Genomic DNA, 24,694 nt, shown 5'->3' on the forward strand with positions numbered 1-24,694 from the left:
TAATCCTCCTTGATTGTGTAGGAATTTTGGTTGGATTGACCCCAACTCCAAATTCAAGAGTGGCACTTGATTAGCATAAACCAATTATTCAAATATATCTACTTTGTTAATATGATTGTTTCTTAAAAAAAAAGCACACACAATGAACCTAAAATAAGTAAGTATAATCTTGTCTTTGGCCATAGTACAACAACAGGCAAATGACCTATGAAGGTCCCAATAAAAGTAAAACAAAATTTTGATCAAAAGTTGCTGTAAAGAGATTCTCTCTGTCACTGCATATGAATAGGGAACATATAAATACCAAAGTTGCTAATAGCCATATTGAAACATAAGCTTCAGAATGAAACTGACATCAGAGAGAAAATAGAAAAAAGAACAAAATTAGGTTTTGGTAACAGCACTTCATATATTCATTTATAAGGGCTGTCATTTAAAATAGGTATCACAAATTCAGTGGCTGAAACAACACAAATTTATTTTCTCACAGTTCTGGAGACTACGAGTCCAAGATCAAGGTGTCAGCAAGTTTGATTTCTTCTGAGGCCTCTCTTCTTGGCTTGAAGATAACCATACTCTCTCTCTGTCTTCACATGGACTTTCTTCTACGTGAGTCTGTGTTCTAATCTCTTCTTATAAAGACACAAGTTATATTGTATTAAAGCATTCCCATGCAACCACAATTCACTATAAATACCACTTTAAAGACCCTACTTCCAAATACATTCACATTCTAAGGTACTAGGGGCTTAGGACTTCAACATATTAATTTGGAAGGGAAATTATTCAGCCAGTAACACTAAGCATTTAGATTAAGCCTAATCTGACATCTTTTCAATTATTCAAATTCCAAATAAGTTTATTTAATTTAAATCAGTTTGAGATGCTTTCCAATTGCATGTAACTGATAACATGTTACAAATATAACACCATAATCTTCATATTTTAAAGAATTATGGGATATCGTGGAAAAAACTATACATAACAAAAAGTATACAAACCAGATTCAAAATGGATTCTACTTTATGCAAAACTAGACAAGGTTTGTTACAAATTTCAATCATATTCAACAATAACTCTCTAAACTTAAAATAAGCCACTCTTTCTCCATACTAGATCTCCAAAACTAAAAGATGCTTACACCTGCTTTGAAGAAATTCTTATTCTATGTATTTCTGTGTAGGTGTATACAAAAAAAAAGGAAACAACTCTATGTGATGTGATTGGGTAAAGGTGTGTATTTAATGATTATGTACCTCTGAATATGAATATTTGTAAATATATATACAAAAATATGCATATACATATATTTGTGTATGAATATAAAGGATTTCTGTTTCCAGATAGGCTTCCCGTGAATTTGTATGAGAAAAATGTGAAAAATGTGTGAAAAATGAAGAGGCACTCTAGCAGAGGAGCCTAGGGGTGGAGTTAGAGAGCCTGAGAGGTTGGAGGTGGGAAAGACCTGAAGGAGAAAGGACAACTTACAGGTTCCAGAGATTACAATTTTGGAAAGTGGAGGAGCAGCCCACCAGTGCCTCCAGGGCAAGGGAGGACTGCAAAACACTGTTCTCAGGAAGGGGAAGCCTCTTCACTGACAGAGAAGTAAGAGCCTAGTCCTATGCTGAAAGAGGGAGGAGACTGCTAAATCAGTAGCAGCTGGTGGGAGCCCCATGTGGCAGACAGGCCACCGCCACTAACTAGAAGGCAGAGGGCCTGCCAGCCCAGCAATAAGGACACCACCGCCATCCTCCTTGCTTACCCCGCCCCCTACAAAACGCGCTCTTCGCCTAGAAATCCTCCCCGCCCAGCTCCCGCAAGCACCCTGCTCACCGCCTGCCAATCCTCTTTGGACACAGGCTCACCGCCAAGGAAGCAGCGAGGCGTCCGATTTGGGCACTTGAGGCCCGGGATCCGGGGCGGTGGACGCCAGGCAAGGCAAGGCCATTGGTGGGCGCCAGGATAGAGAAGGGGGATGGGACGAACTCCTGCAGGAGATAAGAGGGGAGGCAGGAGCCCGGTGAGGCTGGGGTGGGGGAAATGGCGATGGGCAATGGGAAAAGGGGATGGCGTTAGGAGCCAGGCAAGACATTGAAGGTGAGCACCGTGCTGCGAGGGGGCTGGGGGCAAAGGGCCAAGAAAGCGATTAAGGGATAGGGGGAGTGTGGGTAGCAGACTGGGGTGTTGAGAGAAGCAGGACAGTGAGTGCATGCAAGGCAAGGCAGTGGAGGGATAGGCGCTTTGCAGGGGACTGAGAGTGGGCGCCAGTAGCGGGTGGTGGAGGCTGAGGTCTCTGAACAAGGAGATAACCCGCCCCCTCCTCCTGCAGCGTTCCTAACCCCAGCCAGCACCGCTGCCTCTGTCTCCCTTCCCCGCAGCCTAAAGGAATCTAGGAGGGAGAGCACTTTCAGGCACACAGCTAGGATTTCCAGCATTGCTGCCAGGCTCATGGGGAAATTCTAGGCGCCAGCGCAGGGTACCTGGAGACATCGCTGTCGGGAGAACTTCACATTATGGCATATTGAATGTTCCTCTCTTATCTTCACTCCTCTCCCTGCAGACATGAAGACCCCCAACGCACAGGAGGCTGAAGGGCAGCAAACCAGGGCAGTTGCAGGACGGGCCGCTGGGTCTGCAAACATGACAAAGAAAAAAGCCTCCCAGAAGAAGCAGAGAGGCAGACCTTCGTCCCAGCCCCGCAGGAACATCGTGGGCTGCAGAATTTCACACGGATGGAAGGAAGGCGATGAGCCCATCACCCAGTGGAAAGGAACCGTTTTGGATCAGGTGCCTATAAATCCTTCTCTTTATCTGGTGAAATATGATGGAATTGACTGTGTCTATGGACTGGAACTTCACAGAGATGAAAGAGTTTTGTCTCTTAAAATTCTTTCCGACAGGGTGGCATCATCTCAAGTCAGTGATGCAAACCTTGCAAATACCATAATTGGTAAAGCTGTGGAACATATGTTTGAGGATGAGCATGGTTCCAAGGATGAATGGAGAGGAATGGTCTTAGCCCAAGCACCTATTATGAAAGCCTGGTTTTATATTACCTATGAGAAAGATCCTGTCTTGTACATGTACCAGCTCCTAGATGACTATAAAGAAGGAGACCTCCGAATCATGCCAGAGTCCAATGAGTCTCCTCCAGCGGAGAGGGAGCCTGGAGGAGTTGTAGATGGCCTGATAGGTAAACATGTGGAATATACCAAAGAAGATGGCTCCAAACGGATCGGCATGGTCATTCACCAAGTGGAAGCCAAACCCTCTGTGTATTTCATCAAGTTTGATGATGATTTCCATATCTATGTCTATGATTTAGTGAAAAAGTCCTAATTGTTAGGGTAAACTTTGCCACATTTGTGAAAACGAATGTGTACTCTGTAGACATGCAAAATAATGTGACTTTTCAGTGTATTGAAAGCTTAAGGGTCCCTGTTAATCCAAGATCTTTGCCAGCATAACTGTTGTTTTGTTCTGAAAAATACAAATGTATGTGGACATGACATGCTGTGTGTAAGGAATTTGTCATGTTGAAAAGATTGGGTGTGTTTGGTGAATGGGGCATGAAAGGAACAGCTGTAAATTTAGGCTGTGAATAAAGTTCAGCTAGAGTCCTAATCAGTCATCTAAAAATGGAATAGGACTTAGTTGGTCAGGCCTAGGGAGGAGGGGAGGAGAAGGAACTAGAGATGGGCTGTGGGGGAAGGGAGAACAGGAGGTGAGTGCTTAGAAGGAGGTGGGGAGGGGCCAGAAATGGAGAGGCTCCCTAGGGAGTGGGATGACCTAAGAGGGGAAGGCACTCAACTGGGAGGAGGTGAAGAATAACAGAGGGAGAGTGAGATCTTGGGGCTTAAGGAAAATGGACAGAATAAACTGAGTAGAGAGGGACACAAAGAAGCCAAGAAGAGATCTAGAGCTAGGGAAAGAAAGATGAAGTTGACAGGGATCTGGGGAGAAGCTAAAGAATACTAAAAGGGAGTGTCTATACATGAGTGTGGGGCCAGAACTGAAGGGACACCAAGGAAGGAAGAATTCTAAGAAAGACTGACAGAGAGTGAGAATACAGGAAAAGAAGTGTGAGGCGTGGGGCGCAAGAGATGGGAAGACCCAGGAAAAAGTACGACTTCTGGCAGTATCCAAATTACCCTCCCTGGCCCTGTACACAAATGATGTGGCAGGAGGCAAAGAAATCAGATGGACCGGTTGTTCTATAGAAGGGCATTTTGACAGGAATGTCTCAGGAGTTAAGCAGGAGCCAAGTTTATACCTAAAAGGCTTTTCTTATTTCAGAGAGTTCATGCCACAGCTGCTGAGCAGAACCCCAACCCTCAGCCTGAACACACTAACGTGGTGCTCCACAAGCAGGGGGCTGTGGGCAGCTTCTTCACATTTTCCAGAGCATCCAAGTGCAGTAAATCTTGGACCTGAAGGTCTTGATTCATTTCCTCTACGCTGAATAAATGATTCTTGTGGGAAACGGGTCAGTGGGGTGCTGAGCTCTTAAGAGATGTGCCACCTTGCATTTGGAAAGTATTTTATCCAGAAAAATAGAATCTTGCTGAACCCGGTTAATAGCAGTCCCCTCACTGTTCTGCTTCCTCTTGCACTATACCTGGCCTCCCTGCAGAGGAGGGGCATCAGAGGACTGACCCCAAAGTTTCTCTCTAGAGCATGGGGAATACTTGACTGTCCATGCTTCTCTCAGCAGCTGCCTGAAACTACAGGTGGCCCCACCCAGTGCTTTGCCAAATGGAAGTCTGCTGCCCCCAGAAGCCCTGTTCTGGTGATACCCTGACAAAGCCAGTGGCTACTGACCCTTCAGAGGTACCTCCTGACCAGTCTTGCCCACCTCAAGCACAGGGGGAGCTGTGATGGAAGTTTGTCTAGGTCTCCTTCCAGCTGAGATAGATGGCATGGGCAACTGGGCTGGGAGTTGTGACTTTGTATGGCTATTTCTTCAGCTATATAGTGCCACATAGAGGAGTGGTGGTTGGTGAGAAGAATATGCAATAACCCGCAATAAATTCCCTCAGAGATATGGTATCTCAACACATAGGTCTTTGTCCTTCTCTTCCTCTCCTCCTTGCCTTTCTCCAGTCCAGCTGTTGAAGTACCCTTCAAAACCCTCTCTCTGGTTTGTTTTCCACTCCACACTTTGCTAAAATATACCCCTGCCCTCAAAGAAACAGCTCTGGTGACTCCTCACTGCCCAGGCATCCCTAACCCCATGCATAGCAGGGGGAGGGCGAGACAGGGAGCTTCCAGGAATTGAAAGAAGGTGGTAACTCCAGGTCATTCTCTCCACCCAACATGACCTGCAGCTGTTTGCCTCAAGAACTCCACAAGGCAAGCCCACCTCACCATAATGGGGATAAGTTTTCTTTCATACATCACATAATTCAGTCTAGCAAACAACTGCAGGCCACTGGTGGGCCAGTTTCAGCCAGCTGTCATATTTTGTTTGATCTTCATGTTTTTATATATTTTCCATCTTTCAATTAACTATTTAAACATTTGGGGGATTTCCCATGACAGAAGTCCACATTTCTGGCTTACCTGAGAAAAACAAAAACAATAAACTAAGAATTAGGGCCCAAATCCAACAAGGATACAAGCAGCTGACTCTGAGGAAAGGCTCAGCCCATTTTAGACTCAGGATTCTCTCTCAAGTTGGCCACGCCCCCAGCCGGTCTGCTTCACTCTAATAACATGCCCAGTTGTTCCCTGGATGCAAATGCATTTGTAGCTTTGGGGCTAGGCCCAGGGGACACTGCCTAGCCCCTCTTTGGCTTACTTTGACCCCGTTGGCTTTTTAATTTGTTTGCTTTATCTTCATCTCACCAGTACTTACTTCAGGTGGGCTCTCTGCCAGGCAGTCTTCTAGGCACAGGGACTTATGGTATGGTTATAAACAAAAGAAATAAATAAAACAACCTTACCTTCATGGAACTTTCATTAGCGTGGGAGACAGACAGTAGCCAAGATACAGTAAGTAAAATAGAAAGTATTTTCAAAGTGATAAGTGCCAAGAAGGAAAAAATGAAGCCAAGAATGGGGAATTGAAATTCCAAGGAGGAGGCTGAAGTTGGATAGATAAGCAAGCCAGAGAGGACCCCGCTGAGAGCACTGGTTTTTGAGTGAAGACCTGAAGGTAGTGAGACAACTGGCCCTGGGGAAGCGGTATTCCAGGTAGAGGGACACCAAGTGCTGAGGCTCCAAGGCAGGAGTAGGCCTGGCACGTTGGAAGAACTCGAGGATACCAGCATGGCTGGAGCTGAGTGAGCAAGGTAGAGAATATCAGGATGTGAGTTCAGAGAGGTGATGGGGATCTGGGAGAAGCAGATAGCTTAGAGCCCAGGAGCGCCTAGAATGGAATTTGGCTTTTACACTGAGTGTGTTGGGGAGCCGTTCGAGTGTTTTCAGCAGATGTGCAACATGATTTGTCTCATATTTTGACAGTTTCACTCTGGCATATCTGGAGAGTAGCCTGTAATGGGGTACAAGGATTGAAAAAGCGACATCAATGCAGGACTATTGCAATAATGCAGGTAAGAGATAGCGTAGTTTAAACCAGTCTGGCAGCAGTGGGTGTGATTTGAATTTGTCTTGTTCTGGTTATATTTTGCAGAGTAGCCTCCCTAATTTGCCCTTAAGCAAGATTATCTTGTGAAAGATAAACACAGGAATTTCAATGTCAACAGTAGCTTTCCTAATATCCTTGAGCCACAGTCTCTCAAGATAAAGAACAGATGAAGCTTTTGGGCTCTTCCCACCTTAAATTGGGTGTATAATGCTGATGAAGTAAGAATGAGAAACAGACCAAAAAAAAAAAAAAAAAGAAAAACTGTATACATTCCTACTATTGCTTCACCTTCTTGGAATGTGCCCTAGTTCTGTTGGAACCTGATAAGAACTAAAATTTGCTATCATGGTAATTGGTAGCAGGTATCCCAAACAGAGTTTGTCATGGGTTTAAATCAGACAGCACAGGATTTAATATATCTGGCTGTTCAAAAGGAGGCAGGTTTTGGACAGGCCTTGAAATTTTACCCTGTCTGGGAAAAGAACAGATCCCAATATTAATGTATAATTATTTTAAATACATTTCCTAAATCACATCCCAACCTCCCTCTCCAATTCCAAATGATATTGTCATTTCTGAATTAAAATGGAGGTGGGTATGGTTTTAGTGATTGATCATTAGTGATGGAATCACACTATCAGTCTTGGTTTGTGCTTGCATTACTATCAGAAAGATATTGTCAGAATATCCCTACCTTTTCCCCAGATCATTACTGGAGACAATTGCAAAGTGCCACTTTGGAATGCCAAATGTTTCCTTTTATGTCTTAGAAATGGCAGTACACCCTCTAATAACCTAGATCCTGTATTTATCTTAGAGAAGTAATGCCAGCTCCTGGCATACTTGCAGTGGTTATTCCTTCCCTTCCAGACTGAATTTGTGCCACAGCTCAACATGTTTGGTTGAGGTTCCAAAGGACAAATAAGTAAAAACCTTCTTCTCATTGCAAGTTTGTAACCATTTGAAAGACTGGCACAATAATGACACAAGTGGAGGTTAAAATTTATCCTTTATAATTGATAAAAGCTGGATTGGAGGACATGCTTAGCTATGGAGCTATAAGTACTTCCTCATTCCTCACAGGCAAAGCAAATCTCTCTGATAGGTACAGGTGCCCCTGGCCCACAAAACTTACTCTGTATTTGAAAATAAATTTTAAAATATGCCTAAAAGAGACAAATATAAGAAACAACTCAAAAGAATTCTCACATTTCCAACCTCTCAAACTCACCAGTTAAAGTAGTCATTGGGAGATATGAAGCCAGGGGAATGAAGGTCCTATTTGACAACCACTATACATAGTACTTTGCAGGAGAAACAAAATGAAATCTCCTTTTAAAAAATATTTTTTACTTCTATTTTATTTTTTAAAGTTACATTTTATTTTTTAGGTACATAATAGGCATATAACATTATTTAGTTTCAGGTATGCAATATAATGATTCGATTTTGTACATTTTTCAAAATGATCACAGTAAGTTTAGTTAATATCCATCACCATTCATAATTCCAATTTTTTCCTTGTGATGAGAATTTTTAAGATCTACTCCCTTAGCAGCTTTCAGTATGCAATACAATATTATTAAGTTTCGTCACCTTGTTGTACATGACATTTATTTTATAATTGGAAGTTTGTACCTTTTGACTCCCTTCATCAATTTCACCCACCATTTTTTAACTTGTGCAGTTAATAGGTTGTACAACATACGTGGGCTTAATTTGCAATGGGTGATAGTTCAAAGGATTAATATTTTCATTGTGGCTTTAATGTCCTTTTAAAGTCAATTTGAGAGGATATGAAATAAACCAAGAACTCCCTAGCTCACTCATTAAAAAAAAAAACAATAGTAGATTTTGAAGGAAGGTCTTCACAAAGTCTGGGCATGACTTCACTGACTCTCATATAATCTTCTTGAAGATAAATCATCATGAAGGGAGAGAAGTATACCAGTAGTTGACCACAAAAGTGGCTAATAAACTCACTGGCTTAAAAAAGTGTAAAATATGGGTAGAGGAAAATTTTTTCACTAAATCACTTAAAAATGTTGGGTAAAATATGACAGATCTCCTTTTAAATATATAGCTGAGCTTTAAAGATTATGAGAAAAATCCCCAGAGACCAACAATGAAGAAAGAATTGAAAACAAAAGCAGTAAGCACATGACCTGATGCTTTGGCAGCATGAAGAGAGAAAGATGTTATCTCAGCAACTAAAGGATTTAGAAAAGAAGACTAAATTGGGTATTGGGAATGAAGGTCTCCTTGCCTTCAATTCTCCCCATAACAGCTGGAGTGATCTTTTAAAACTGTAAATGAGATTGCTTAAAACTCTCTAAAGGCTTCTTATTACAGTTGATATACAATCCAATCTTCTTGCTTTGCCCTGCAAGCTCTAGATCGTGCATTCTCAACCAGAATGATATTGCCCCCAAAGGAGAGAAAATTGATCCTTGGTATGGGAGGTGAAAAAAAATCTTAGCTATTACAATGGTTTGTGGCCTTCCAAAACTCAACTGTATATGACAAAATCTTATTCCTTAGAATTTAATTACTCTCATTGGGTTTTCTTGGATATTGCATGAGCAACAATGGCATTGAGCTCATAGAAATATACCAAATGTATGCAAGATCAGTGCTAGAAAACCATAGCAAAAAAAGAAAAATGGCTGTGATCAGAGGACTTTCAATTCATTGCTCATTCCTGAAGTCATATCTTGAGAAGTGACCTAAGTGTGCCTATTGGCTACCACTGAAAGCCCTTATATTCTGTCCTCTATGCCCTTGTGTGTGACTTGGGCTTTGAGAATTAAATAAAAATAGTATTTGTTTAATTCTACAAAGTTATTCAGCATATCATTTATTATGTCAAATGATAAAAAGAAAAAACGTCAGTGAATATGAATGAATATCTAGCAGCGAGTTAAAACGTATTTTCTCACATCAAACAAAAGTTAAAAGTCAAATTCACTAAAAATAACTTTTAAGAAATTAAAATTTTCCATTATTTTGCTAGAAAAATAGGTTTTGAATTATTTTTAAAATTTTGATTATACTGATATATATATATATAAATTGCTTATTTGCAATAGGTAAATTTTATACGTTATAACTTATATAAGTAAATAAATTCCATTAAAAGTCATTCAACAAATACAGTTAAGTTACATGTCAATAGTTTGCTAGTTAATGGTTTGCTAATTTTAAATTTAACTTTTATCTTCAAATTTTATTCATTCTTAACCCTACATAAGGCCTGCTACTTTTATGTGTATGTATTTTATGTATAAAGCACAGTTATACATACATTTATAAAATAGACACTTTGCCATTTCAGATACCTTCAAATGCAAGTAATAGAAAACCCAGACTCAAACTGCTTTACCTATAAAGAAGTTTCTTATAACTTGGAGTCAGAACTAGGACTCCAGGAATGGTATGATAAGCAGCTAAATGAACTGATCAAAGGGCTCAGAATATTCCCATTCCCTCCTCTGCTATCTTCAGTGTGCTGGATTTGCCCTCAGGCTGATTACAGAGATTCCAAGGCTCATACGCAGACATAGCATCATCCTAAAGAAGAAAATAAAACGTAATTTCCCAATTTCCCTTAAGAATAATGTTTTTTTTTTTCAGAAGTCCGCCAACACATAGCATGTTTAATCAGCCAGGATTAGATCATATGCCCCATGCTAAGCCAATCACTTGCAGTGGGGGATAGCAATACCACGATTAGCTTAGAGGAACATTTTACAATGGGATAAATATTGGAAAGTCAGTGGCCATGACCACCTACAGGTACAGAATGTGTCACTAGGACAACAGTCTCCCTTTTTGGCTTAGTTTAGCTCTAATCTCTTTGTGCTGCTTTGTCCTCAGTCTCTAGATGATAGTAAGGTGAACTGAGCATCTTGAACCTCATATCTTCTCTGGTTCACTCATCTTCAGTGGATATGATCATTTTACATCACACCCAGGAGTTTGTTCAAAACATCATTGTTCCTCATTGGCTCTGACTAGGTTGGGTGCTTAGTCTTAAAACAATCACTCTGAGAGTATTTCAGTGCTCTGAAAAGTCAGATTTAGGTTGTTCCCCAGAGCAAAATGGGCACACTATTACCAGAAGAGGTATGATTGAATGCTAGACTGCAACACCAAATGATGTTACAATTCAACACATTTTGGGGCTCAGCATCTATATAAACCATTCTTGCCATACATACACATTAAGAATGCCTCCATTGTGTTCTTTCATCAGTTACTGGTGGAATATGAATTGTTATCATCTCTTTGTAAAATATCTTTGCAAGAATAACTGCTATTTTGATTTTTAAGGCAGTGGACTATTCACTATTTTTGAAAATTGAATAAATTGCAAAGAAAATGTGTGCCCTTTTGTTGTCTTCTTTTTTTGGTGAACATATTTGTGAGATTGATTCAAGTTGTTGCATGTATTTCTAGTTTGCTCATTCTCAATCCTGTACGATATTCCATTGTATGAATATACCACAATAAATGCAGTCTACTGATGATGGAAATTTGGGTGATGCTCAGTTTGGAGCTATTACAAATAGTTGAACACACACATTTTATAATAAAGCATAGAGTTTTGGATTGTAGTGATAGGAGAATAAGCAATTCAAAAACAACTTTCTCATTAATGAAACAATGAAGGCTGGATGAAATAGTAAAAAGTAAACTCAGAAGCATCTGAAAACTAAGAAGATAGGAAATAATTACCCAGCTAAGATATGGAGGAGAGCAGATCAAAGAGACAATGAATTTGGTGGACATTTTTCCCTTGAGGATGTTTAACCACTCTAAAGGGAACTACTCAAAGGCATAGGAGCTCAGAAGAGGTTATGACTTTTGTTGAAGCTAAGGAGAAAGAAATTGAAGTCCAGAGCCCTGGTAAAATCCCTTTACTTTTGGGACTCCAAGGATGATATCCTAGGAATAAAGTTAACCAGAACTAAATAAACCCTCCCATAAACTAAAGTGTGTTTGCAATTTGCTTTCCATAAAAAAATTCTATGAATTTTAATTTGCATCAGCACTAGATGCAAAGTGCTTCTGTCCTGCTCAATCATATTAACATGTTTATACTTTGTTGAATCAAATTTTTATGATCTTATTTTCCTTTTGAGTAATTATTTTATTATTTTAAACTGAGTTGTTCTGTTAACAACTAACACATCGCCTGATTCATATATCAAAAGTAATTATTAAACTTTCATATTGTTTACTGAGTTTCTAGTTTATTAATTTGCTTTTTCTTCTGTATTACTCTGTTGCATTTTACATTTTAATAAATCTATTGATATTAGAATGAATTCAGTGTAAAATTTTCCTCGAAATTTTAAAGAATCATTCCTTAAGAATAATTCTCTACTAAAATATAAAACCATCATTTTACCTAATTATTTCTTATAAACTTATTTTTCCCAAAGCTCTCTTTTCTGGTAAATTGACCACATTACCACTTATTGTAGAAACATAATTCCAAATGTTTGGTAATGGGAGAAAAGTTAAATTGTGCTCCCTGTAAAATTCAGTTTTCAGGACCAAAGGCCAGATATGCAATAGGTGCTCAATAAATGTTTAATGAATGCATAAGAGAAATAATAGTTTTCAAAATATTCTGAAAAAATACATATTCTATATGGAAAAAAATTAGAGTATTAACTTGCTCATGCAAAATGATCCCAGTATTGTAAGAGCCTAGAAAAAATGGCAAGAAAAAAAGACTATTAATATTTTGCTCTGAGTCCTAGGGAATGGGAGCTAGAATTGCACTTTATTATAATTTTCTCCATATCAATTTTCTGAAATGTACACAGTATTAACATTGTGGAAGAGATTCATTTGCAGTAGTTTAAAATAAAGAGACAAAAGGGGAGAAATACTAAAGAAGTAAAGTTGAGGAATGACCAGCAAGGAAAAATTACATAAAGACTGGGTCAAGATGGCAGACTGAGCATATTTTTCCTTTCCTACCACAAATCCTTGTGAATGACAAATATATGTTTATTTAAAATAATAACTACATGAGGGCACTAGGGGAAAAAAGACAAATTATTGGGAGGTGGAAAGCAGATGGGTCAGAGGCACTGACACGGTGGAGGTGGACCACAGGAACCAGAGGGCCTTGAAATGGGGAAGAGAGGGGAGGGGGCAATAGGAGGGAGGATTGTAGGCCCAGCTGCTCCTACTTTTGGAAAGAGGCGGGATCAAAAGAAAAGGAGCACCTCCCAGGCCCAAGGCAGTGGTGAGCTAGAGAGCTGAGGTGGGGCAGGCAGTGTTTGGCAGGAAGGGGAGGCCTCTATCCTGGCAGGAAGCTGCGCTACGAAAAGAGGGAGGAGACTGCTGCTGCAGCACTAGCTGCTGGTGGGAGACCGATGTGGCAGAGGGGCCGCCGCCACCAACAGGGAGGCACAGGGCCCGCGAGCACAGCACTGGAGACAACGCCGCCATCCCTCTCACCTACCCCACCTCCCTCCTGAACGCGCTCCTCGCCTAGGAATCCAACACCCGCCCAGCTCCCGCAAGCACCCTGCTCACAGCCTGCCAATCCTCTTTGGACACAGGCTCACCGCCAAGGAAGCAGCGAGGCGTCCGATTTGGGCACTTGAGGCCCGGGATCCGGGGCGGTGGACGCCAGGCAAGGCAAGGCCATTGGTGGGCGCCAGGATAGAGAAGGGGGATGGGACGAACTCCTGCAGGAGATAAGAGGGGAGGCAGGAGCCCGGTGAGGCTGGGGTGGGGGAAATGGCGATGGGCAATGGGAAAAGGGGATGGCGTTAGGAGCCAGGCAAGACATTGAAGGTGAGCACCGTGCTGCGAGGGGGCTGGGGGCAAAGGGCCAAGAAAGCGATTAAGGGATAGGGGGAGTGTGGGTAGCAGACTGGGGTGTTGAGAGAAGCAGGACAGTGAGTGCATGCAAGGCAAGGCAGTGGAGGGATAGGCGCTTTGCAGGGGACTGAGAGTGGGCGCCAGTAGCGGGTGGTGGAGGCTGAGGTCTCTGAACAAGGAGATAACCCGCCCCCTCCTCCTGCAGCGTTCCTAACCCCAGCCAGCACCGCTGCCTCTGTCTCCCTTCCCCGCAGCCTAAAGGAATCTAGGAGGGAGAGCACTTTCAGGCACACAGCTAGGATTTCCAGCATTGCTGCCAGGCTCATGGGGAAATTCTAGGCGCCAGCGCAGGGTACCTGGAGACATCGCTGTCGGGAGAACTTCACATTATGGCATATTGAATGTTCCTCTCTTATCTTCACTCCTCTCCCTGCAGACATGAAGACCCCCAACGCACAGGAGGCTGAAGGGCAGCAAACCAGGGCAGTTGCAGGACGGGCCGCTGGGTCTGCAAACATGACAAAGAAAAAAGCCTCCCAGAAGAAGCAGAGAGGCAGACCTTCGTCCCAGCCCCGCAGGAACATCGTGGGCTGCAGAATTTCACACGGATGGAAGGAAGGCGATGAGCCCATCACCCAGTGGAAAGGAACCGTTTTGGATCAGGTGCCTATAAATCCTTCTCTTTATCTGGTGAAATATGATGGAATTGACTGTGTCTATGGACTGGAACTTCACAGAGATGAAAGAGTTTTGTCTCTTAAAATTCTTTCCGACAGGGTGGCATCATCTCAAGTCAGTGATGCAAACCTTGCAAATACCATAATTGGTAAAGCTGTGGAACATATGTTTGAGGATGAGCATGGTTCCAAGGATGAATGGAGAGGAATGGTCTTAGCCCAAGCACCTATTATGAAAGCCTGGTTTTATATTACCTATGAGAAAGATCCTGTCTTGTACATGTACCAGCTCCTAGATGACTATAAAGAAGGAGACCTCCGAATCATGCCAGAGTCCAATGAGTCTCCTCCAGCGGAGAGGGAGCCTGGAGGAGTTGTAGATGGCCTGATAGGTAAACATGTGGAATATACCAAAGAAGATGGCTCCAAACGGATCGGCATGGTCATTCACCAAGTGGAAGCCAAACCCTCTGTGTATTTCATCAAGTTTGATGATGATTTCCATATCTATGTCTATGATTTAGTGAAAAAGTCCTAATTGTTAGGGTAAACTTTGCCACATTTGTGAAAACGAATGTGTACTCTGTAGACATGCAAAATAATGTGACTTTTCAGTGTATTGAAAGCTTAAGGGTCCCTGTTAATCCAAGATCTTTGCCAGCATAACTGTTGTTTTGTTCTGAAAAATACAAATGTATGTGGACATGACATGCTGTGTGTAAGGAATTTGTCATGTTGAAAAGATTGGGTGTGTTTGGTGAATGGGGCATGAAAGGAACAGCTGTAAATTTAGGCTGTGAATAAAGTTCAGCTAGAGTCCTAATCAGTCATCTAAAAATGGAATAGGACTTAGTTGGTCAGGCCTAGGGAGGAGGGGAGGAGAAGGAACTAGAGATGGGCTGTGGGGGAAGGGAGAACAGGAGGTGAGTGCTTAGAAGGAGGTGGGGAGGGGCCAGAAATGGAGAGGCTCCCTAGGGAGTGGGATGACCTAAGAGGGGAAGGCACTCAACTGGGAGGAGGTGAAGAATAACAGAGGGAGAGTGAGATCTTGGGGCTTAAGGAAAATGGACAGAATAAACTGAGTAGAGAGGGACACAAAGAAGCCAAGAAGAGATCTAGAGCTAGGGAAAGAAAGATGAAGTTGACAGGGATCTGGGGAGAAGCTAAAGAATACTAAAAGGGAGTGTCTATACATGAGTGTGGGGCCAGAACTGAAGGGACACCAAGGAAGGAAGAATTCTAAGAAAGACTGACAGAGAGTGAGAATACAGGAAAAGAAGTGTGAGGCGTGGGGCGCAAGAGATGGGAAGACCCAGGAAAAAGTACGACTTCTGGCAGTATCCAAATTACCCTCCCTGGCCCTGTACACAAATGATGTGGCAGGAGGCAAAGAAATCAGATGGACCGGTTGTTCTATAGAAGGGCATTTTGACAGGAATGTCTCAGGAGTTAAGCAGGAGCCAAGTTTATACCTAAAAGGCTTTTCTTATTTCAGAGAGTTCATGCCACAGCTGCTGAGCAGAACCCCAACCCTCAGCCTGAACACACTAACGTGGTGCTCCACAAGCAGGGGGCTGTGGGCAGCTTCTTCACATTTTCCAGAGCATCCAAGTGCAGTAAATCTTGGACCTGAAGGTCTTGATTCATTTCCTCTACGCTGAATAAATGATTCTTGTGGGAAACGGGTCAGTGGGGTGCTGAGCTCTTAAGAGATGTGCCACCTTGCATTTGGAAAGTATTTTATCCAGAAAAATAGAATCTTGCTGAACCCGGTTAATAGCAGTCCCCTCACTGTTCTGCTTCCTCTTGCACTATACCTGGCCTCCCTGCAGAGGAGGGGCATCAGAGGACTGACCCCAAAGTTTCTCTCTAGAGCATGGGGAATACTTGACTGTCCATGCTTCTCTCAGCAGCTGCCTGAAACTACAGGTGGCCCCACCCAGTGCTTTGCCAAATGGAAGTCTGCTGCCCCCAGAAGCCCTGTTCTGGTGATACCCTGACAAAGCCAGTGGCTACTGACCCTTCAGAGGTACCTCCTGACCAGTCTTGCCCACCTCAAGCACAGGGGGAGCTGTGATGGAAGTTTGTCTAGGTCTCCTTCCAGCTGAGATAGATGGCATGGGCAACTGGGCTGGGAGTTGTGACTTTGTATGGCTATTTCTTCAGCTATATAGTGCCACATAGAGGAGTGGTGGTTGGTGAGAAGAATATGCAATAACCCGCAATAAATTCCCTCAGAGATATGGTATCTCAACACATAGGTCTTTGTCCTTCTCTTCCTCTCCTCCTTGCCTTTCTCCAGTCCAGCTGTTGAAGTACCCTTCAAAACCCTCTCTCTGGTTTGTTTTCCACTCCACACTTTGCTAAAATATACCCCTGCCCTCAAAGAAACAGCTCTGGTGACTCCTCACTGCCCAGGCATCCCTAACCCCATGCATAGCAGGGGGAGGGCGAGACAGGGAGCTTCCAGGAATTGAAAGAAGGTGGTAACTCCAGGTCATTCTCTCCACCCAACATGACCTGCAGCTGTTTGCCTCAAGAACTCCACAAGGCAAGCCCACCTCACCATAATGGGGATAAGTTTTCTTTCATACATCACATAATTCAGTCTAGCAAACAACTGCAGGCCACTGGTGGGCCAGTTTCAGCCAGCTGTCATATTTTGTTTGATCTTCATGTTTTTATATATTTTCCATCTTTCAATTAACTATTTAAACATTTGGGGGATTTCCCATGACAGAAGTCCACATTTCTGGCTTACCTGAGAAAAACAAAAACAATAAACTAAGAATTAGGGCCCAAATCCAACAAGGATACAAGCAGCTGACTCTGAGGAAAGGCTCAGCCCATTTTAGACTCAGGATTCTCTCTCAAGTTGGCCACGCCCCCAGCCGGTCTGCTTCACTCTAATAACATGCCCAGTTGTTCCCTGGATGCAAATGCATTTGTAGCTTTGGGGCTAGGCCCAGGGGACACTGCCTAGCCCCTCTTTGGCTTACTTTGACCCCGTTGGCTTTTTAATTTGTTTGCTTTATCTTCATCTCACCAGTACTTACTTCAGGTGGGCTCTCTGCCAGGCAGTCTTCTAGGCACAGGGACTTATGGTATGGTTATAAACAAAAGAAATAAATAAAACAACCTTACCTTCATGGAACTTTCATTAGCGTGGGAGACAGACAGTAGCCAAGATACAGTAAGTAAAATAGAAAGTATTTTCAAAGTGATAAGTGCCAAGAAGGAAAAAATGAAGCCAAGAATGGGGAATTGAAATTCCAAGGAGGAGGCTGAAGTTGGATAGATAAGCAAGCCAGAGAGGACCCCGCTGAGAGCACTGGTTTTTGAGTGAAGACCTGAAGGTAGTGAGACAACTGGCCCTGGGGAAGCGGTATTCCAGGTAGAGGGACACCAAGTGCTGAGGCTCCAAGGCAGGAGTAGGCCTGGCACGTTGGAAGAACTCGAGGATACCAGCATGGCTGGAGCTGAGTGAGCAAGGTAGAGAATATCAGGATGTGAGTTCAGAGAGGTGATGGGGATCTGGGAGAAGCAGATAGCTTAGAGCCCAGGAGCGCCTAGAATGGAATTTGGCTTTTACACTGAGTGTGTTGGGGAGCCGTTCGAGTGTTTTCAGCAGATGTGCAACATGATTTGTCTCATATTTTGATAGGATCACTCTGACAACGCTGGAGTTAGTTTGTAATAGGGTTAAAAAAGAAACGTTAGATATTTCAGTGAAACAGAGGAGACGCCTAATATACAGATTTGCATATAAGAAACTAGAATCGTAATTGAGATGACATATCAGATGGTTAGGAATAATAGTTTATTACAATTAACAGTGCTATTAATCTACTTTCCATATACATGAAAATAAGCTCAAATCTGTTCATTACTCCTTTCACACCAAATAAATTCCAAGTCGGAAAAAAACTTAATACTCAATTTCAGTTAACATTTATAACATTTTAGAGTGAAATGGAAGAGTGCGTTTATATTTTTTCCTATGAGAGTGGTGAAAATTTAGATTAAAAGTACAAAATGGACAGGGATTTATGGCAAACTTGATCAATGTTTTTTAAAATCCAAATCCCTCTAATTAGCAAAAATATTCTGTATACTGGCGTATTAGAATATAGTAAGATTAGACTACAATCTGTGATAGCTAAAAGGAATGAAATACATAAAAATACGTTCAATTAGAATAAAACAAACCACCCATAGGTAAATTAGCAAATATTTGAACAGACATTCCCAAAATAGGACATTATGTGGTCATTAAGTATGCATTATCTTAATCTGCTCTCCATTTCTTTACTCTATTTTTCCCGTAAGTCATGTGATCTTATAATATAATATACAACTTACTTAGTTAATAATTTTATTTGTTTCCTTGCCAGAATATAAAGTCTATAATTATTTGATTTTCCTTCTTTTTTTAAATGAGGTTTCCTACATACTTAAATGGTTTCTGACACATGGGAGATGCTTAGTAAATATTTCTTGACTTTATGTCCCACCAAGGAATCAGAAAACTGGAAATTAGAATGACGTACACTTTTATATGCATCAGATCTCACGTATGAAGTTCAAAAATATGTGTTGTCAACCAGTTAAAAAAGTGGAAGTTATCATACACTGTTGGTGGGAGTTCAGTTGGAGATAAGTTTGCCATCATCTAGTGAGTTTGAAGATGACATGTTTTCAGCAATTTTATTCTTTTGCATTGTTAAAGAACTGTTCTGTATCGATCTCTCTCTGTACATTTTGTAAGTAAGGGAATGAATTTTTTTTTGTTTGCCACATTCTTTTGAAGGTTTGAGTAACAAATATCTTTGCAAGATGGGGTAGTGGTTCGTCCCTCTGTAGTAATGGGTATGAATGTTTACTGCAATATAATATATATAATGTCTCCTTCCAGAGCAAAAGGAAAGCATGTTTACTGGCCATTTTAAAGATTAAGTTAATTAAACTAGTTTCCTTTCCTCTAATGCAATCTACTGTGTATATATGTGTCAGGTGCCCACTTCCTATCACCTTGTGTTAAGTGGGGCTCTGGGATTTAGGATAAAATTGCCGATAGTCTGACTAATATTGAACTGTTAACAAAGAGGAATTTAGGAAATGGTTGCAAGATGAATACCGGGAAGTAGGTTCAAAGCAGAGGCTGGAAACATGAATTGTTTGTTGATCATTCAAATCCTGGTGATAAAACTCCTCAATCTGTTCATTAGCCTCATGCCCACTCCATTATAACAAATAGTACTAAGATTGATCCTAGGTAAGCAGAACTTTTGGTGTCTTTTCAGATAACAGTGACAGAGACACACAATGATAGAGTTAAAGGAAGGAAATCACAAGCACCATATGCAGAAACTGGAGAATCCTTAGAACTTTTGGTAGTTGCCTTGGAAGATGAGAGGGCTGGGCAAATAATGATTGTAAATGAACAATGTAAACAACTGAGCTTTCTTATGACAGCCTATTCTTTGCATGATCATACAAACCTGAGATATATTCAGCGATAACAGCAAATAATTCAGTTACTTTTTGTTGGTTTTTTGGTTGCTTTTTGTAGTGTTTGCTGTCTGCTTAAGGGAATTTTGGCCCTCTTGGGGAGATTTTCTAAGATAAACAAACTCCTGTAGTCACCATAAATGAGTCATTGAGTAGTATTCAGGCTCTTACTGCCCAAGATTTGATTAATGAAGTTAGCCACTAAAGAATGAGAAGCTGAACCTTCTCTCAGTTACCTAAACTTCATTGTCATTTTTGAAAATGAAAGAGGTCAGAATTTAGTGTAAGTGTTTATATACTCCGAATCATAAAATTTTCACTATATACATAATGTTCTTGTAGTTGGCCTTCAAAAGCTTCAGTCTTAAAAGTGTTGGTTGTGGTATTATCACACATTCCCTAGGAAGAGTGGATGAAAACCTTCAACAAAATTCAATAGCCTGCTTCCCAGTAATGTTTCTTGAGACTTTGTTAGGCAAATTCAAAATATGGAGTCCTCAGGCAGTTGAAGAAAAATTGTGTCTGTTCAGCCCCTCACCACTAAAAGGGAAGCCTGTCACCAAGTTGGATTCCTCAGATAATGGAGACAGCTTGTGATTGTTTGGGCATTCTGCTTGAACCTTGATATTAGCTAACCTATAAGAATTAGCAACTTTTGAGTGGGGCCCAAAACAACGTTCTGCTATAGAAACTGTCAAGCAAGCTGTTTCATGCACACTATATTTAGGGCCCTACATTCATAACAACCACTTTGAGCTTTAAGTCCCTGTAACTGATAATTGTCCAACTGGAGTCTGGCAAAGGGAAGCATTCTCTGCCTGGAGGTGTAAGTTGGGATTTTGGACTCAGCTTCTCTTTGATATTTATGTTAGATATATCCCCTTTGAAAAGCATCTATTTTCAAAAGTGAACACCTAAACCACGGAGGCCTTGTGTCTCTCTACCCTGTTGTTCCTTTTTTGCAATGGTTAATTACAACCTAACACCTATAACAGTGGGAAAAGATAAGTCTTGCTTGTCAAAGGTAAATAGTATTTAAAAAAAAAAAAAAGGTAAATAGTATATTGATAACCTTACCCATCCTCACCCCAATGACATATAGACTTTAGGTGAAAAAGTAGATATTACACCTTTCAGGGAAACTCTATTAACCACTCTGCCACCTGAAGTACAACTGCTAGCTAAGTGAGGCCTCAACTTATTTAGAGTTTCAACTAAATACCTAGGCCTAGTTCACTGATGGTTTGGATAGCCTGAAACCTGGTGGTGTCCACTGTGCTGCTGCATATGTTCAATCTCACTATCAGCTAAGCAGAATTGAAAGCAGATGATGGTCATGCTACTCAGGGTCCAGACTCAAGGGCATTTTCATAGGTCTCGGTAATACTCCCCTAGATGAAGTTTGTCATATTTTTAATGACCCATGACATTTTGACAATAGCTTAGATTTTTTGTAATCAAGCAGGACCCTGTGGAGCCTTCTCAGGACAGACCCCCTCCCCCATATCCTTTGCCTTAGCTCCTCTCTGAAGTACCTAGATAATAGTATCTAATGCACATTTCCTCAGTTGTTTTAGAGATGCTAAGACCCCCACCAAATTGAAGAAATTAACTACTTGATGACCATAAGCATGTAGCCCCCAAACCTACTGGTGCCTACGGATTGATAATGTTAACCCCTGTGACACCACCCTGTTACCTCACCATCAGCCAATCAAAGAACTGTCCAGGAGCTGATCACATACCCTGAGATGCCTCTCCTTCACCTGACCTTTAAAACTGCTTTGCTGAAATGCATTGGGGAGTTCAACTTTTTGAGCACTAGCTGTCCCCAGACTCCTCTTATGGTGCCCTACAATAAATGCTGCAATTTCCTCCACCACAGACCAGTATCAGTGATCGACTTTACTGTGTGCAGACAAGCAGACCCCCCAAGTTTGGTTTGGTAACAGTTTGATCTACCATATGGAAAGATACAGTATTGCAAATTGAAGATATGGGTCTATGAGGCTTCAAACTATGGAACTGGAGAAATGACATCACCAAGATGGTGACATATATTGTCCCAACTTCATTCCCATTCACAATAAGAACAACTAACTACACATGGACAGAATAACACTGAGAAAGTAATAGACATGGAATGAAACTAGAGTACCTCCCTACCCTCAGCACCACAGAGACCAAGACAGTCCACACTAGTATGTTAAGAGGAGTGGCCACATGCCAACTGCATTGTAACTCCCCCAGGCTGGTACTGCACCACACCAAGAGATCCCCCCAAGATTACAGTTCCTCCAGTGAGGAAAGAGAACCCAGTGTAGTCATTTGGGCGTTTCTTGGGTGTCCAAATTCTGATCTTGCTTCACAGGGATTGTGGAGAAATGTGTAATGCTTGACCACTGGGAATCCAGTTGTCATGGAGAACAAGGAGGTGCTTGCAACAACCAGCACACAGATCTAGGCAGACTGAGTTCTTACTCGTAGCACTCATGTAGTTGTCCCAACCAGCAGCTTTTCTCATCTGCAGAAAACAGACAGTAGTGCAGTCTGACCAGAGAAATTGGCTGGGTGCAAGTCTGCCTGATTCAAGGTCTCAAACAAAGAGCCTTGCTGGATTTGGAGCCTGCTCTGCCCACTCTCTAGCCAAGCAGAGGAGATAGTCAAAGCCCAGTCCATGCCTGAGTGTAGCTCCTGGACATTCCCTGATCAGAAAGCATAACAGGGAGCACCTGGGAGGCTTCTTGGATGCAGCTTCCCTGCACCATCTGGCAGAAGAGCTAATTTGTAGTCCCACAGTGCTGAATCTACCCGCCAGCCCCACCCAGCCAGAAAGCCTGGCCAGAACACCTGGAGAGCTGGGTAATCCAGCAACACTTGAGCAGAGAGCTCAGCAGGCAGAGCTGATTATCCACAGAGCAAAGCCAGTGTCTCAGTTCAATCAAGGAATTGGGGAGTGGAATAGCCTGAGAGCTGGTTCTCCCATTCTGCCCAAGCAGGGAAACAAATTCATAGCCTTATCAATTGCTGGATGCAGCATTCAGTCTTCCAAACAAGAGAACTTAACCAGAATACACAGGAAGCTCTCTAGTCTATCCAACAGTCCTGCTTATGGCTGCACTTGAACAGAGACCACAACCAGTGGTTTTCCCTGTCATCAGAGCAAAACTTGTGGTCATGTCTGGCCAGAGAATTCAGTGCACATTGTAGCTGTATTCATGTTCCCAAACAATAACCCATGCAGAACTTGAAAACTGTTCAGCTGCCCCACCAGGCAGGAAACTAATTCACAGCTCCACCCACTGCTGAGTGTAGTACCCAGTCCTGGTGATCTAGGAAGTCTGACCAAAGAACCCAGAAAACTGCAGAACCCAACCTACAGCCTTGCTTGGACAGCAAATCAAGTCAGCAGTCACGTACAACTTTTCTTAGTCAGCATCACCCTCCCTTAATCTCAGAGCTTGACAGTGGCCTTACCCAAAAATATAAACCTTGATGGAAAGCCTCACCTGCCCAAGGACATTACCAGCAGCTATGTACAGAAACCCAAACCAAACTGACTGGAGAAAGACTGTCTCTTCAACAGAGAACCTATAAAGTCTGAAAGAGGAGACTGCTTACTTAAACACACAGAAACCAACATAAAGGATCAAGGACCATAAACAATCAGAAAAACAAGACATCCCTGAAGTAAATTAGTAAATCTCCAATAGGTAAGATAAAGAAATGAAGATTTATGAGCTATCAGACAAAATTCAGAATAAATCTCATAAAGAAGTTTAGTGAACTACAAAAATATACAATTAAATTAAGTTAAGAAAACAATGCATGAACAAAATGAGGTTAACAAAGAAAGAGACACTACTAAAAAACAAAAAACAGAAAACCTAAAGCTCTAAAATGCAATGACAGAAGTGAAGAATACAGTAGAGAGCTACAAAGGCTACCTGAACATGTAAAAGACAGAATAAGTGACCTAGAAGATAGAATTTTTGAAATTATTTAGTCAGAGGAGCAATAAGAAAAAGGAATGAAAAAGCATTAATAAATCTTATGTGACTTATGGAACACAAACAAAAGAAACAATGTCCATGTTATGGAAATTCCACAAGAGAAAGACAAAGGACAAAAAGTATGTTGAAAACAATAATGACTAAAAACTCCAAACCTGGAGAGAGAAATGGACATCCAGGTTTATGAGGCCCTAAAGACCCCAAATATGTTAAACTTGAATAGAGCTATACTGAGACATATTATAATTAAATTGTCAAAAGTGAAGACAAAGAAAGAATTTTGAAAGAAAAGGAAAGATATAAGTTATACAAGGGACTCCCCCAACAAGTAAAAGACTATGGGTGGATTTATTTTATTTTATTTTATTTTATTTTATTTTATTTTATTATTGATGTGTAACTGATTTACAATGTTACTTTCAGGTTACAGCAAAGCAATTCAGTTATACATACACATACACATATATTTTTTTTCTTTTCATATTCTTTTCCATTATATGTTATTAGAAAAAATTGTATGTAGTTCCCTGTGCTATACAGTAGGTCCTGGGTGGATTTCTTAATAGAAATTTTTCAGGCCAGGAGAGAATGAGATGATATATTTAAAATATTGACAGAAAAAAAGCTGTCAACCAAGAATTCTATACTCAGCAAAACTGTTCTTCAGAAATAAAGGTGAGACTGGAGGAGGGGCCAAGATGGTGGAGTAGAAGGACGCTCATAGCTCAACCTCTTCCACAAATACACCAAAACTCACATCCACAGACCCACCCAGCCAACCAGAGCACCTGCTGAACTCCGACAGAACATCGCCTTCTTCAAAAGACAAAGATGCCACAAACCTGATAGGAGAAAATGAAATGCAAAGAAAAAAAGCAAAACAGTGCATGACTGGTCCTGCAGGGATGGAGCAGCAAAAGAGGAAAAGCAGTCATTTGCTGGGTCTCCCAATCTCCAATGGAGAGGTCAGCAGGATGGAGAGGGAACCTCTCAGCCTCAGGTCTGTATGGAGCACCCCTTGACCAAAAGGACTAAGTTAAATGGGCAAAGAGGGT

At 41.6% G+C, this 24,694-nt stretch overlaps 2 protein-coding genes and 1 long non-coding RNA gene across 5 annotated transcripts; 2 read left to right on the plus strand and 1 right to left on the minus strand.

Annotated features, from left to right (window-relative positions):
• Positions 1-457: 457 nt before the first annotated feature.
• Positions 458-2,620, minus strand: LOC141576275 (uncharacterized). Of its 2 annotated transcripts, none has more exons than XR_012504587.1 (3): positions 2,481-2,620; positions 1,834-1,988; positions 458-629 (listed from the first exon to the last, which is right to left on the minus strand). It is a non-coding gene; the product is annotated as an uncharacterized LOC141576275 (long non-coding RNA). The 2 variants fall into 2 exon arrangements; XR_012504588.1 differs by having other exon boundaries at positions 458-632.
• LOC141576274 (spindlin-2) lies at positions 1,799-3,509 on the plus strand. Of its 2 annotated transcripts, none has more exons than XM_074359053.1 (2): positions 1,799-1,938; positions 2,561-3,509. In XM_074359053.1, the coding sequence occupies exon 2, from the start codon at positions 2,563-2,565 to the stop codon at positions 3,337-3,339; it is 777 nt and encodes a 258-aa protein (XP_074215154.1). In that variant the 5' UTR covers positions 1,799-1,938; positions 2,561-2,562; the 3' UTR covers positions 3,340-3,509. The 2 variants fall into 2 exon arrangements, with proteins under 2 accessions (XP_074215154.1, XP_074215153.1); XM_074359052.1 differs by lacking the exon at positions 1,799-1,938 and adding an exon at positions 2,009-2,097.
• Positions 3,510-12,821: 9,312 nt separating this feature from the next.
• On the plus strand, positions 12,822-14,823 carry SPIN2B (spindlin family member 2B). The gene is made up of 2 exons (XM_010972048.3): positions 12,822-13,252; positions 13,875-14,823. The coding sequence occupies exon 2, from the start codon at positions 13,877-13,879 to the stop codon at positions 14,651-14,653; it is 777 nt and encodes a 258-aa protein (XP_010970350.1). The 5' UTR covers positions 12,822-13,252; positions 13,875-13,876; the 3' UTR covers positions 14,654-14,823.
• Positions 14,824-24,694: the final 9,871 nt, after the last annotated feature.

This window comes from Camelus bactrianus, chromosome X, assembly GCF_048773025.1.
Source record: "Camelus bactrianus isolate YW-2024 breed Bactrian camel chromosome X, ASM4877302v1, whole genome shotgun sequence".
NCBI classification, from domain to species: Eukaryota; Metazoa; Chordata; class Mammalia; order Artiodactyla; family Camelidae; genus Camelus; species Camelus bactrianus.